This window comes from Scophthalmus maximus, chromosome 4 (assembly GCF_022379125.1).
Source record: "Scophthalmus maximus strain ysfricsl-2021 chromosome 4, ASM2237912v1, whole genome shotgun sequence".
Taxonomy (NCBI): Eukaryota; Metazoa; Chordata; class Actinopteri; order Pleuronectiformes; family Scophthalmidae; genus Scophthalmus; species Scophthalmus maximus.
Window position 1 is genome coordinate 3,129,032 of NC_061518.1, and position 14,212 is coordinate 3,143,243.

The 14,212-nt window shown below is 43.7% G+C and overlaps 1 protein-coding gene and 1 long non-coding RNA gene across 4 annotated transcripts in view; one reads left to right on the forward strand and one right to left on the reverse strand.

Moving 5' to 3' along the window:
- Window positions 1–491: 491 nt before the first annotated feature.
- The window catches only part of lrp4 (low density lipoprotein receptor-related protein 4), a 110,485-nt gene continuing 96,764 nt past the window's right edge, over window positions 492–14,212 (reverse strand). The window contains exons 22-39 of one of the 3 annotated variants that reach the window (XM_035628276.2): window positions 13,043–13,174; window positions 12,356–12,496; window positions 12,174–12,260; window positions 11,916–12,087; window positions 11,530–11,692; window positions 10,873–11,098; window positions 10,462–10,765; window positions 10,104–10,322; window positions 9,841–9,975; window positions 9,069–9,177; window positions 8,542–8,734; window positions 7,764–7,877; window positions 7,449–7,560; window positions 7,016–7,077; window positions 6,010–6,097; window positions 5,747–5,888; window positions 5,505–5,566; window positions 3,767–3,901 (exon numbers count right to left, since the gene is read on the reverse strand). In XM_035628276.2, coding sequence (XP_035484169.2) covers window positions 5,525–5,566; window positions 5,747–5,888; window positions 6,010–6,097; window positions 7,016–7,077; window positions 7,449–7,560; window positions 7,764–7,877; window positions 8,542–8,734; window positions 9,069–9,177; window positions 9,841–9,975; window positions 10,104–10,322; window positions 10,462–10,765; window positions 10,873–11,098; window positions 11,530–11,692; window positions 11,916–12,087; window positions 12,174–12,260; window positions 12,356–12,496; window positions 13,043–13,174 — 2,441 coding nt within the window. In that variant the 3' untranslated portion in view covers window positions 3,767–3,901; window positions 5,505–5,524. Of the gene's footprint in view, window positions 3,902–5,504; window positions 5,567–5,746; window positions 5,889–6,009; window positions 6,098–7,015; window positions 7,078–7,448; window positions 7,561–7,763; window positions 7,878–8,541; window positions 8,735–9,068; window positions 9,178–9,840; window positions 9,976–10,103; window positions 10,323–10,461; window positions 10,766–10,872; window positions 11,099–11,529; window positions 11,693–11,915; window positions 12,088–12,173; window positions 12,261–12,355; window positions 12,497–13,042; window positions 13,175–14,212 lie in introns of all 3 variants that reach the window. The other 2 variants (XM_035628275.2, XM_035628274.2) reach the window with 2 other exon arrangements.
- On the forward strand, window positions 8,844–11,006 carry LOC118302260. Its single transcript, XR_004790495.1, has 5 exons — window positions 8,844–8,991; window positions 9,856–9,998; window positions 10,145–10,326; window positions 10,519–10,724; window positions 10,867–11,006. It is a non-coding gene; the product is annotated as an uncharacterized LOC118302260 (long non-coding RNA).

A 14,212-nucleotide genomic window follows, 5' to 3' on the forward strand; every position in this document is an offset into this window, starting at 1 on the left:
AAGTTGTATATCTATCACATGTGCGTCAGGGTTTTACTTCTGTTTTTTTTAATACAGAAAATTAAAAAAATAAATTAGTTTATTTATTCTACCATGAGTTAATTTTGTGTGTTTTAAGTTGTGTGCAACCTACTTTAACAAAATTCTACATTTATTTGAATCCTTATTTTAAACGTTTTCATTTGAGATGTTTAATAAAACTGTGTATTTTTGAGTATGAACCAGATAAATTACATTACATTAAATTAGCCTTCATTATCTCACTTTGAGGAGTATTTTCTTGGGCAAATGCTATTTGTTCATCCTCCTCTTACCATCTGGTCTCTTCTTTTTTTATGTCGTCACCTACAACACTTCAGATTTACTTGCTATTAAAAGCCATTTTATAATGTAATTCTCCACCATAACTACACCCGCGGGTCCTTTATTTGCTCCGTGATCGTCGTGTCGGGCGCAGCCGGAGCACAGAGATGAGCGAGTCACAAGTTGCATTGAAATGCAAAAAAATGCAGTTTTATATTAAAAGATAGCAAAGGGATAATTCACTATATCACACAACACAGCTTGTTAGTACTGTCATGGAAATACATATACAGTCTTTTTTTTCATATTTACACATCAAGTGACAACCAAACAGAAATCATAAATACCTCTTTTTTTTTGTTAACTTTACAACAGCTATACGCGACCAGTATTCCAGATAAGATAAAAAGAGCAACTATTAAATAACTGGCACCTTCCCTATCATTTACAAAGGCTTGGAAACACAGTGGTTAAAATAATCCAGCAAAAAAAACAACAAAAAAAATAATGTTCTTCTCCAGTGAGTAAAATTAATACATGTCTAGAAACGCTCATGAAATCCCTTTGTACAAAAGACTATACAACTTAAATCGACGCAAAATATCTTCAGCAGAAATGTTTTTTCTTTTCCTCTTATATCGGCATGATAATAATAAAATCTGTACAGTTTGTAGCATTCCTGCAGCAGAGTTGGAGGGATCGCGGAGCCGGGTTGTTGTTTGGTTGCCGTGTTGCTCTGTAGGCCTAAACCGTCAACCAACCGTCGGTGGGGGGTGTGTGTGTGTGTGTGTGTGTGTGTGTGTGTGTGTGTGGGGGGGGGGGGGGGGGGGGGGGGGGGGGGGACCGTGGTTATGTAGCTGCCAAGACCCTCGTTCATTGGCCTCAGTGCTTCGTCTAGCAGCAAATCAGCAAGTTGCTGAGCTTTGTAGCAGATACTTCAAAAAAATACATGGTTCATTCTATAAAGTCTAAACTGATATATTTGTCAATATAACAATATAGTATTTTCCTTGTACCGTGTTTCAACTACAGACAGAATGTGTACTCTAAAAAGTTAAAGCAATGCATAATATCTTTTACTTGTATTAAATTCTTATTTTTTTTTCTTCTCTTTTTCAGTAAGTTGTAAGTGATATATTTTCTAAACTATAACCCTCAAACTGTCTGATGGGGGGGGGTGTCAGACATGCACAGTGTTCTAAGTTACCCACTGTTATTCTGCTCTGTGGCAGATGCTGCTTTACACGCATTACAGATTTAGAGCTGATGGATGCAAAAATTAAAATAACGAAAAAGGAACAAATGTTCTCATTCGCCTCCGACAGTGTTTGGTCACGCAGATGCTTTTGGTTGTACAACTGTGCCAAGGTTTTGATCTATTCGCCTCTGAAACTTCGTCGCTATCCCGACACGAGGGGGGGGGGGGGCAAAGTGAAACCGAAACTTTTGTGATTATGTTCGTAGAAGTAGGGAAATTTGATTTGTGAAGCAAAATATCCCTAAAAAAATCCTAACCTTTCTCAACATTATCATGTCCAGTTTGTAAAAAGTGAGGGTGGTCTTTTTGGAAAAAATATGTAATATGCAGTGAGTGACCTCAATGTAGTTGATATTTCTGTTTGTAGCGAACCTTTAACAATAAATACAAACTACTTTTCTCATAAACCTTAAACCAAGGACCGAATGGCACTTCAATCTTTTTTCGTTCTTGTTTGAAAAATAGGAGAGATGACATAAGTAATAAATGTAGTTGGATATCAAGTGTATAGTACATCAAAAGATTAAGGGAATCTGTTTTTCGATAAAAACTGAATAAAAGTAATTGTTGAACATGTTAAAATTAAGATTCAAAGAGCTTCAAATTGCAATTGTAAGTGCTCATTTGTCTGGATAGTAAACCCCAGGTACCTGCACTGTATTTCTTGAAAAGACGGAGGGAAACCCCAGAGACGTGTTCACCTACAGCTGGGTAAATATAAGCACAACTATCTGCGTGGCTGAATAGAAGGTAAGTGAGTCTTTTTCGGTGTGATTTCTGTGTCGAAAAACCCAAGTGAAAAGAATTTCAGGTACATTTTAAAACCTCTGAGAACCAAAAAATAAATATACAGCTGAAGGCGGGAAAAGAAAGAATGAAATGTTTGGCACTTAGGCTGTTACATCATCGCGGCTTCCTCTGCTCTGCACTGACGATCAACAACGGTTGAATCACGACTTAGGAAAAAAAAGGAGAAAAAAAGAGAAGAAAATCACACACCAAAAAAGCTCCTTTCAGTTTACTTTTCTAGATAAAGGGACTTGTGCAACAAGCCACAGCCAGGCCTCGCTTGACCCATCGGAGGCTGTAAAAAAAAAAGAAGAAATTAGAAGCACATGTCCTCGACTGAGGTCTCGCACTGGTGGAGGGCACAGAGGAAACAACCGGGATGCATTTCTGTTAAGGAATAGTGTGAACGCGGAGAGAAAAGAAGCGTGGAGACTCGTTGGGAGTCTCGCCCTTTGGCACTGTCATAAATACAACTCTTGAACAAAAACCAGGTCCTGCGGCACGGAAAAAAAGTTTCCAACGCGATGCTCCGTCCGTCGCCGTTCCTCTGAGAAAGTCAGCAAAACCCACTCTACAGGTACAAAAAACGTACATAAATAAAAGTTCATGAGTGGTATTAGAGAGAGAGAGAGAGAGAGAGAGAGAGAGAGGGAGAGAGAGAGCGTCCAGGGAGTGGGTCTCGTTTTAGCTTTGTACAAAGGGGAGGGGCGAGAAAGTTCACAAAGAAAGGAAAAGGTGAAGCTGTACACAGAGAAGCGCTTCGTCGCATTGAGAGTCTGCATCCTTTAAAAAAAAAAAAAAAAAAGGTCCAGGTACCGTAACGCTCTGTGTCTCTGTTCACCTCCTCCCCAGAGATATTGGCTTTCTTCATTCCAGCATGCTCGTTAGTTTATCAGTTTTTGCCTGAAGGCGGTAGCACTGAGGGTACTGTACTGTACTGTGTGTGTGTGTGTGTGTGTGTGTGTGCGTGTGTGTGTGCGCGCGCAAGTAGGACGGAGCCCCATTTTCAGAGACAGCAGTTGTGTTGATCGGAGCTTAATTGTGTCGAACCAGTTTCATACGTACCGTCACCGTGTGTGTACCTATTTACGTGTAACTTTTTGTACCAGCTATAAATACAGATGTTTGTGTTTGTGTGTATCGGATGACTGAGGTTGAGATAAAGCACAGAGGGCGGAGGGGGAGGGGGTGAGGGCGGAGACGACCCCCTCACACTTCGCTCTCGGTGGAGGGCTTGCGCGTGGAGGTCCAGCCGGTGTCGGGCAGGCTGTGCTGGGCGTGGCGCTGCGGGGTGATGGCCGAGGGGGTCAGGGTGGCGATGGAGGAACACTCGGACGCCTCCTCCTGCAGCAGCTGCTCCGTCTCGCCGTCGTCGAGCGACGCGCTGCTGGCCTGCAGCGACACGGTGTCCGTGCGCATGCAGGTGTGCAGGCCGCCGCGGGACGGCTTGATCTGTTTCAGGTCGTCCCAGTAAAGCTCCTCGTGGGACAGGAGGCACACGCCCTCCACGATGCGGATCTTCTCCTTGGTGTAGCCTCCGTCCACTCCCCCCTGCGAACAGCGACACACAGTTGGTTCAGTCGGAGCGACGGCCTCAACACTTGTCAGCAGTTTAAAGGAAAAATCCACCCGCAGGCTCGATCTGTTCAATTTAACAATTCCTAGGAATCAAATAACGTTTTGTTTTCAATGTAATAATCTTGGGAAAGCCACCACCTGGCTCTATTCCTATCTCTCATCCTCCCTTCCTTCCTTCTAGGCCTGTCACGATAATTACATCATCGACTTAATCGTACGATACATAAATATGAAATCAATAATTTTTATTGACCTCAATAACAGCCATCGTGTCTACATGAGTGTTTGTCAACAGTCCAACAAAGTCTCCCTGCTTCTGTCCTGTCACCTGTTCATTTTATTAGTCTATAAAATGTCAGAAATATGGATTTCTTAGTATTTTTCTAAAAGGCACCGTGTCTTCAACTTGTTTGTTTTGTCTGAGGCCTAAACTAGGGATAACATCCATGTGGGACTTGCACCAACGACCATATAGCTCACATGATTCTGTATAAAAAATGGTCTTAGAGGAATGATAATATCATTTATTGCGATAATCTCGAGGGACAATATATCGTGCAACAAAAAGTCGTTATAAAGTTCAACCTGTAAACGGTGGATTTCCCCTTTGACAATCACATCAGCGTCAAACTGCACAACACTGCAGAACAAATGATCACCCTCAAACACAAACCCATGCACAGCGAGTTCGGTTCCTTTTAGTAACGCTGTGCTTCCTTCTGGGGTTAGTTATTTTTTCACATTTTCAGATTGACGTGCTGCAGCAATAACCGGAAATATAATAAATCAGCGGGGCTGCCAGGCTGTGTAATCTACTGGATTGTTTTATGGCACCAAAGAAAAAAAACTAAACAGGGGGATGGGAGCAAAAGGAACTGGTCTGTAGTGTTGCGTATGATACTCATCATGGAAATTATTCAGTCTGTTGCAGCAGGATTAATTTGAAAAAAAGCAGCTCGCCTCACATCACTCAGTGTCAGCGCTCTCACCTGAAACCGCCGCTCGGTTTGTTTGTTTGTCTTTACACCGACAGCTGGTGCAATTGGTTTGGAATGTACAGAACTGGAAAATGGATTTGATTTGGAGCTTTGATGAATAAAGCCAAAACTAATGCATCATCAACTTCTTACATTCTCTACCTCACGAATACGAACATGTTGCAGCAGAAACTATCAGGGTTTTATTGGGAATGTATGCTGGAATTTCATCATTATTAGTTATATCACAGTCCCACCGACTGTCTGCAATATGCTCTTATGGTTATTTCAAGGCTTCATTATTGATTTGGCACTTTTATATAACCGGGTTGATGATACGTGTCGCACCTTTAACAAAATCTCTCCATACATTTAGATCCCTTGCTCGCTGAAATGTCAGTTTCACAACCCAATATAAATATAGTAGTTTAAACACTGACATGCAGCAAATCACAGATCTCAGGACACCGCACCCAAAGGTAGACATTATTAATTTCTTCAGAGCAGATTGCATGCGGCGAAGGACAGAAGGAACGAGGGTGAAACAAAGAAACAAGAAAAAACAAAAAGGACACGCCTCCTACATGCTGTGTAACTACCTCTGCACGGGACAAGTGGGTCAAAAGATAAAGGGGGAGAGGGAGTTGTAGGGATGAGAGAGCTGCAGCGGGGGGAGGAAAAAGATATTTCAACACGATCGATGATGACCAGAGACGAACAGTGAACAACTGCACAGTCTGCGATCATTTCTAAGAAAATATCGTGGATTCACATGAAATCCATTCATATACTTGGGGTAAAAGAAAGAGTAGTTCACTTCAGTGTCCCGGTGGTTCTTTACCTCTTTCTTATATCGAAGCTGGTTGTATATCGGAGGCTTCTGCGAGGCCTCGATCTTCACCTCTTGCGTGGACGTCCGGTACGAGGGGTTACTGTAGGTCAGGTTGCTCACTCCCGGGTCGGCGAACTTTGACTTTTTGTGTCTGAGAGAGGGAAAACGGCACATGGCTTACACATCGAACCAGTCGGCGTGTTCTGAATGTAAGTAGGAATACCCTCTGTTTAAAAAAACAAGTATGAAAAGGTGTCAAGCGGGGGACGGACCTGTAAATGATCAGAGCAGCGATGAGGATCAGAATAGCCAGGATGGTCAGAACTCCACCAATCACATAGCTGATATGAAGACCCTCTCCTGAGACAGGTGACACAGATATTAATGATTAGTGCAAATCCAGTAGGAAATACAGTCATTTGCCATCTGGTCAAGTTTTTATGCATTTGACTTAAACACTGACTGCAAGAGTTGTGTGACTGCTGTGAGGGTGAGATATACATTTGAAATGTATTTTTGTCAGAAAAAAGAGCGACCATTTAATAATAGCTTTTTAAAATACATGTATTAGTTATTTTGATTTAGTTTTGCGACATTCGTCTTAGAGTAAAGCGATTTGTGGCTACGTTTTTGGAAAAGTCTTAATATTATTATTTCTGTTCATTCATCATTTGATTTGCATTAAATCTAATTGATGATGGACTTTGGCGGATTTTAACAGCCATATGTGTTTGCTTTTTCACACACTACCGACTCAGATAGTGATCCAGGACAAAAAGAAACGTTTCCCAGTTGTAATGATGCTTGATGTGAATAATGTGAACAAGTTGGAAACTAATAATTACTGTGTCTCCAACAAAACACAGCTGTTAGTGGTTAGCAAAGCTAAACTTGAAGCAGGGCCAAACTATTAGCATCGCTCCATCAAAAGAAGAAAATACACCACCCTTTTGTTTAGCTTTCAAGAAAGATACAAACAGCTATTACCAACTTCACCAAAAAAACAAAAAAACAATATTTCAATTTTACATCCGTGTTTGTAATCATTAAATGACTGAATGAGTGTGTATTTTTGTCCTTTCATAAAGCTAGGATAAACAGCCATCTCTGTAATTGACACACCGATGAAATTAATACATGACTTTTCTCTTTTATCCTTGGGTAACATCTTTAAATGTGAATTTCCCCAAATTTCAGACGTATATGTCACATTTTTCCTTCAAGATTAAATGCAGTTTGCAAACTGCTGAGAAACGAGCGACTATCTGGAATACTGACCATGGGGAGCCGTCACCACGTTGCTCGAGCAGCCTTCAACACTTAGGTTCTTGTCCGTGCAGCTGCAAATATAAGACAACAGCCCAGTTTGATAAAATAAAATATAGTCAAAGTCGGGTCAGGTCAACACTTAATATTTGTTGGAAAAGACCTTAATGAAAAGATTCATTAGAGATAGATGTTAATGCCAGTAATGAACATAGTCCATAGCAATTCTCTAACCTCTTAGGTTTGAAAGAACTCTGAATACAGATGCAGGCTGCTATTCGAAATTGTTTGAAAAACAAGAGTCATGCATGATATTTTACAGCAATGACCCCATCACACCTGGCAGAAAAAAATAATCTACTATATATATATATATATTCTCAGTGGCATAATCTGTTTCATTTGAGTATCTAATTCTAATATTCAAATGGACAAACAGACGTACTTGACCAGCGTTGGTCCTCTGTGCGGCGTGTCGGTCGGAGCGTTGGGGATCTTGTTGGGGACAGGAGTGCTGCTGGTTCCTCTGGCAGGAGACGTGGGGATGTAACCTGAAACTGATAAAACACGAGCGGATAGGACAAAGGAGGACAAAGGAGTGGTTTTGCTGTGTAAAGATTTTTACCCCTATTTCTTTGCTTTAACCTGGAATAAATGTGACGAAGAATCTGCTACTAACATTTCTTATTGGCCAAGAATATGGGATTAGGGTGAAAATTCAAGGTTCATAGGTCAGCACACGAATACTGAGTTCACTCACTGGTGGAACAGGGTCTCCCATCTGGTTCATCGGGGCAGGCGCACACAAAAGTGTTGGTCTTCGCAAAGCAGAGGTGAGTGCAGCCGCCATTACTCACTCCACAGAGGTTGGTACCTAAATGAGAGGATAGGCGACATTCACGAGTGGCACCAAACTGTCTCAGAGGTGTAAATGGGAATATTTCCTCCTGTTGTTTGGTTAGTTTCATTGGATGAGTTTTGATTTCAGATGAGCTCAGGTTTCAGCTCTGTCACACTGGAAATGTTGCAATGTTGCAGCCTTTTTCAATATGAGCACTGATTAAAAAATGTAAATGCAAGTAAAACTAATAACCAGAGGCTACACCTCTGATAAAGTACTAAATAAGATAAAGTATTAAATAAATCTAATTAAGCTTCTGTCCAATTAACAAGCTTCTTGTCAGTTTTGATTAAAATTATTGGCAAATCAAATGAAAGTCTGTATATGTTTTTGTTTTTGTTCAGACTGTAGATAGAGATACTGATCACATTTCGTTTGCCATTTTGTTAGGCTTTAGTTTGTGATGTTGCTATGAAAATATCCCTTTAAGAATAGAAACTTAATTTTTTATTACAGACACAGACAAATATCCTTAAGTCTAATGTCAACGTGACACACAGACATCGATGAATCCCACGGACTGCAAAGCAACACCGGATGCTTGATCAATATGTCTCATCTATCTAGGAGAACAAAGGGAGGTCTTTGGTGTCTCCCGTCATGTCTGCCGCAGTCGTCTGTGGAAAGGCCCCCTTACCCGTCTGTCTGTGAGGCGATACCACTATAATGTCCATGAGGCCCTCCACGTTGGGCAGCACGGTTTCCTTGTTGCGGCCCGTGTGTTTGTCCACCCGCTGGATGGACTTGGTCTGCCAGTCCGTCCAGTAGATCCAGCGGTCTTGCTGCGAGAGTCGGGAGAAAGGGGTTAGAGGGGAGGACACCGGCTTCAACTGGGGAAACGGGGGAGAAGAAGAAGAAGAAGAGAGGAGAGAGGAAAAAAAAACACAGACAAGGAGCAGGGGGATGGGAGGAAGAGAGGGAAGGGACAGGGGGGAGGGAGAGAGAGAGAGAGGAGGAAGAAAAATGAGGGTCAGAGTGGAAGGGAAGTAGAAGAAATGGTTAAGTCGAATGGGTTCAGTATGAGCTGGAGGACGGAGAGACGACCAGTGAGAGTCACACGGTGAGCCGATGAGTGAAAGAGAGCAAGGTGAGTGGAGGAAGGAGGGTTCAGCCCAGTGATTGACAGCTCAGGGTGAGGACGGTCGGGAGGAGGAGGAGGGGTACCTGTGTGAGGGCGAACGGGTGGGACACGGGGCTGACGAGGATCTGACGGAGTTTCCCGTTCAGGTCGGAGCTCTCGATCCGGTCCAGGTGGGCGTCCACCCAGAAGATCCTGCAGGAAGGAGCACCAACACATTCAGACTCAATTGCACATGCTATCATGGGATGTTAGCATACTTATGTTAACATGCTAATATTTAGCATGTTAGAATTGTAATGTCCCATGTCAGCTTTAAGCTGCTTAGCTAAGCTAATGTTAGCTTGTTCACATGATAACTGAAGAGCCCATCTCATAAAGAATACTAATGCTAACATGCTAACAGTTAGCATGTTATAATTGTAAAGTCATATGCTAGCTTTAAAGTCCAAGCGCAGCTTAGCTACGCTAATGTTAGCTTGTTCACATGATAACTGAAGGGCATGTCCCATTCAGTGTTAATGCTAACATGCTAACAGTTAGCATGTTATAATTGTAAAGTCATATGCTAGCTTTAAAGTCCAAGTGCAGCTTAGCTACGCTAATGTTAGCTTGTTCAAGTGATAACTGAAGAGCATGTCCCAGCATGTTAATGCTAACATGCTAAAAGTTAGCATGTTATAATTGTAAAGTCATATGCTAGCTTTAAAGTCCAAGTGCCGCTTAGCTACGCTAATGTTAGCTTGTTCACATGAGAGTAGCCTCTTCCTATTTTATAGATATAATTTCTGCTACTCCATCAGGATGAATAGATCATGAAACTTTCATAATATCTGCACATATGCTTCTCTCTCTGACCTCCGTGTGTCGTAGTCGAGCGTGAGGCCGTTGGGCCAGCCCAGGTCGGTGTTGATCAGGACCTTCCGGTCCGAGCCGTCCAAGTGAGATCGCTCAATCTTCGCAATGTGACCCCAGTCGGTCCAGAAGAGGAACCTGCAGTGACAAAGACAGAGCAGGTGAGGACGCAGACAAAAGCTCATTATCTGGTTTCCAGATAAAAGTGCGTCAGTCAAATCTTAAAATTTTAACTTGAGGGTTAAGCATTCACTTCCTCGTCTTACCCTTTGCTCGGGAACACGGCGATGGCTCTGGGTTCATCCAGACTGTTGTTGACCAGGACTTTGCGGCACGTTCCGTCCAGCCGGGCCACCTCGATGGTGTTGCGCCCGGTGTCGGTCCAGTACATGTTCCGGGACACCCAATCTACGGCCAGCCCGTCGGTGGTCTTCAGGCCCTGGCTGATCACCGTCTCCATGCCACTGCCGTCTAGGTTTGCACGCCTGAGTAAGAGATCGACATTAGATGGACTGACCTCAATTAGTATAGATAATAATCATTGATCCCTAGTCACTATAACGAAAGCTAAAACATAAATGGCAAAAGAGAGTTTGTGTGCAGATGTTTTTTTTGAGTTCGCACCTTATAACATCGAGGGTAACATCGGTGTAGTAAAGTTTTCCATCCACGCTGTCGTAGTCCAGCGAGATGACGTTGTGCAGCTCGGGCACCGGCACATGCACGTCGGTGTGGTCGTTGGTGTCCAGGGAGATTCTGCGCACGCTGACGCGGTTGGAGAAAACCAGGTATGTCTCCGGGGAGTCGTCGCACGACCTGCCGTCTCCCTTGAGCAAGATGCCGGTGGGACAGGCGCAGGACGTGCCATTGGGACGAGGGAGGCAGAGGTGGGTGCAGCCCCCGTTCCTCCTGCCACACTTATTGAAACCTAAGGAGGCCGGAGACAGAGATGCAGTTAAATAAAAGAGACACTACAAAAAATACAGGATCCTACGCCTCCTACAATGAAACAATCTTCTTGTCCCGCAGACTCACCCATCGGCCTCTCCCTGTCCACGGCCTGGATGTCCATGAGGCCTGGCAGGTTGGCTCGCACAGTGATGGTGTTGGCCCCTGTGTTCTTGTCAGCTCGCTGGATGCTGCGGCTCTGCCAGTCAGTCCAGTAGATGTGCGGCCCCAGCAGGGTTAAACCATACGGGTGCTGGACCGGCGTCACCAGGGTGTGGCGATTCTGCCCGTTCAGGTCGGCAGCCTCGATACGCTGGAGAGGACCGGAGAGATACGAGAGGGTTTATCACCAAGACTCCAGAACACATCTGATGCTTTTTGTCTTACTGCATTTTTATTCTATCCATTTACCCTTTTAAATCTTATTTCTACTGACTTACACTTCTGCAGTTTCTTTGATTTAGTACGCCTTCCCGGAACAAACTGCCTTTTCTTTCACTGAACTTTTTATTGTCCAAAATAATTTTATTATTGTGGCTTGTGCTCTCTATAAATATTTTTTTCTTGGAAAACTTAGATATTATTATTATTTTCAACAGTTCCTCTGATCCAGACTGACCTCAAGTGATTCTCTATAATCTTGGACAATCAACTTCAATTACTTAACAGTCCTTCTAAGAAAAAGAGCGAGGCTTTTGTCCAATTTCTAATTTGTGTGCTTAAAATTCATGAGTCACTGCTAACCTCAGTGTGGGCGTCGGCCCACAGTAGCTGGGAGCCAGCCATGTCGATGGCCAGGCCGTTGGGCCAGCCGAGGTTGTTGCTGATGAGGACCACGCGGTCGGATCCGTCCATCGCCGAGCGCTCCAGCTTGGCGTGTTCTCCCCAGTCCGTCCAGTACATATACCTGGACAGGAGAGAGAGAGAGTACACAGATGTCAATGGTCGGATAGTGCAAGAAGACTGAAAGTAAGGAGAGTCATTAATTGCATTGATCACAATCCTCCTTTTTGCAATGGTCAAAAAATGAGCCATGAAATCCGATTACATCTCAGACAATTTAATTTAAAGATTTGGACCAAAATGTTCTGGAAAAAAATTGAAAAGCTACAGCGTTCTAGCAGCCTCACCCCATCTCATGATAGAGAGCGATGGCTCGGGGGCTGTCCAGGTTCTGCCACACGAGAACTTTCCTCATGGAGCCGTCCAGGTTGGCTGCCTCGATGCGGTTGGTTCCCGTGTCCGTCCAGTAGATCTTCCTGCCGCGGGCGTCCACCGCCAGACCATCAGTTGTGACCAACCCTGCAGAGGGAAACAGACAGAGATACATTTAGAAGTTGAGAATGAGAAGTTTGACAGTATTGCACACTTTGAGTCTCCGTCCTCACCCGTAGATATGATGTCTTCATATTCTGTTCCGTTGAAGTTAGCTCTGCTGATTTTCTTCAGGGTGCTGTCAGACCAGTAAACTTTCGCTGCAGGGAGGCGACACACGTTCACGTGTAAGGACACACACACCGTGTTCTACATCTTTTTGAAACAGGCTATTTTTTTAGCGAACGTAACAAACCTCCTTGGGGGTCGACGCCGATGGCGATGGTGTTTTTCATGGAGCTGTTGACGGCCAGAACCACGTCGGCGAAGTATGGGATGTCCAGAGAAACCATCCTGATGTCGGTCCTCCGTGCAAAGATGAGGAAGCTGCTCATTCCTGCACACACACACACACGCACGCACGCGTCAGCACACATCACAGCAGCTTTCCGTCAGAATAAAAAGGGGGCTGACATGCTTTTATAATCCCGGGAGCCGTCAGAGGTTTTCTGACATCAGCCCTTTGAACTCGTTTGGTCTTTGGAGCAGTTTTTCTCCTTTCATCTTCAGAATTAAAGAGATACATTTCCAAGAATTTTGTCACTGCCACCGCACTACTGTCAAATACAGGCCTTCGTTGATGGAGACATTAATTATAATGTTGCATTGAAGGTTGCAGTAGATATGGGATTCACAAGCAACCCGTGTTTTCTTTGCATTTTGGTTCTTCGCTTCCATGAAAAGTCATCAGTTACTGTTGACACTTTAAACATGGACTTACAGAAGGCATTTAACTGGGTTATTTTGGACACTGAAGAAAAAGGCATGAATTCTATTAATATGCAAAACTTAGATTAACATATATTTTTTAATGTTTATCCTCAACGGACATTGTGGAAACTGCTGTGTGATGACCTCCTCCATTGTTGTAGTTGTTTCCTACCTGACGTGCAGGTCTTTCCATCAGATTGCAGGTTGATGCCGGTGGGACAGGCACAGCTGGAGGCCTTGGGAGCAGGGGCCAGGAGGCAGAGGTGGCTGCAGCCTCCATTGTTCACCGCGCAGGGGTTACGCACTACAGGCAGGGACACACACACACACACACACACACACACACACACACACACACACACACACACACACACACACACACACACACACACACACACACACACACACACACACACACACACACACACACACACACACACACACACACACACACACACACACACACACACACACACACACACACACACACACACACACACACACACACACACACACACACAGAGATTCAGCTCATCCACCGTACTATTTTTCTAGGTCAGTATGAGGCAAGGGATGGAAAGGGAATGGAGGAAACTGGGGCAAACAAAAAACAAAATGGTACAGACAACAAATATAGAGTAGATAGAGACAGTGAACCCCTTCGGAGAGTACAGGAAAGCCCCCGCATATCTGAGGTTTCAGTTTGGTATGAGCCCCCCCCCGAGGCTCTCTATCCTCTCAGCCACTGATCTGGGGTCAGTTTACCTGTAATCCTCACAGTGTCGGCAGAGACACTGGATCACAGCTGAGAAAAGGCGGCACAATCAGATCACAGAAGCAGAAAGAGTTTTTTTTCCCCTCCCTGTCTTTGTAACAAGAAACTGCACAAGCCCAGGACAGGACAGGACATTTGGTCCATAAGTGTAAAGGACAATGACACATTTTTCATTTGTTTACCTCGTATCTCTGCACTGCAGCACATCGGATTTGACATGAAATAATGAATTTGAGTGTTTATGAAGGGGTTCGGGTTTTCTATCCAGGATGAGTCATTTTCTGATCAGAGGTGGAATTTAATTTGTGATTATTTTCTACAGGCTAAACTTCAAACCTTCATTTGTGATATAAAACACATGTTTGAACTGTACGTTATCACTAGAGCTGCAACTGTTAATCGATTAGTACTTGACTACTAAATTAATCACCCACTATTTTGATAATCGATTAAGCGGTTCGAGTAGTTTTCATTATTTCAGCTTCTTAAATGTTAATATTTTCTGGTTTCTTTGCTCCTCTGTGACAACGAACTGAATATCTTTGGTTTGTGGACAAAACAAAACAT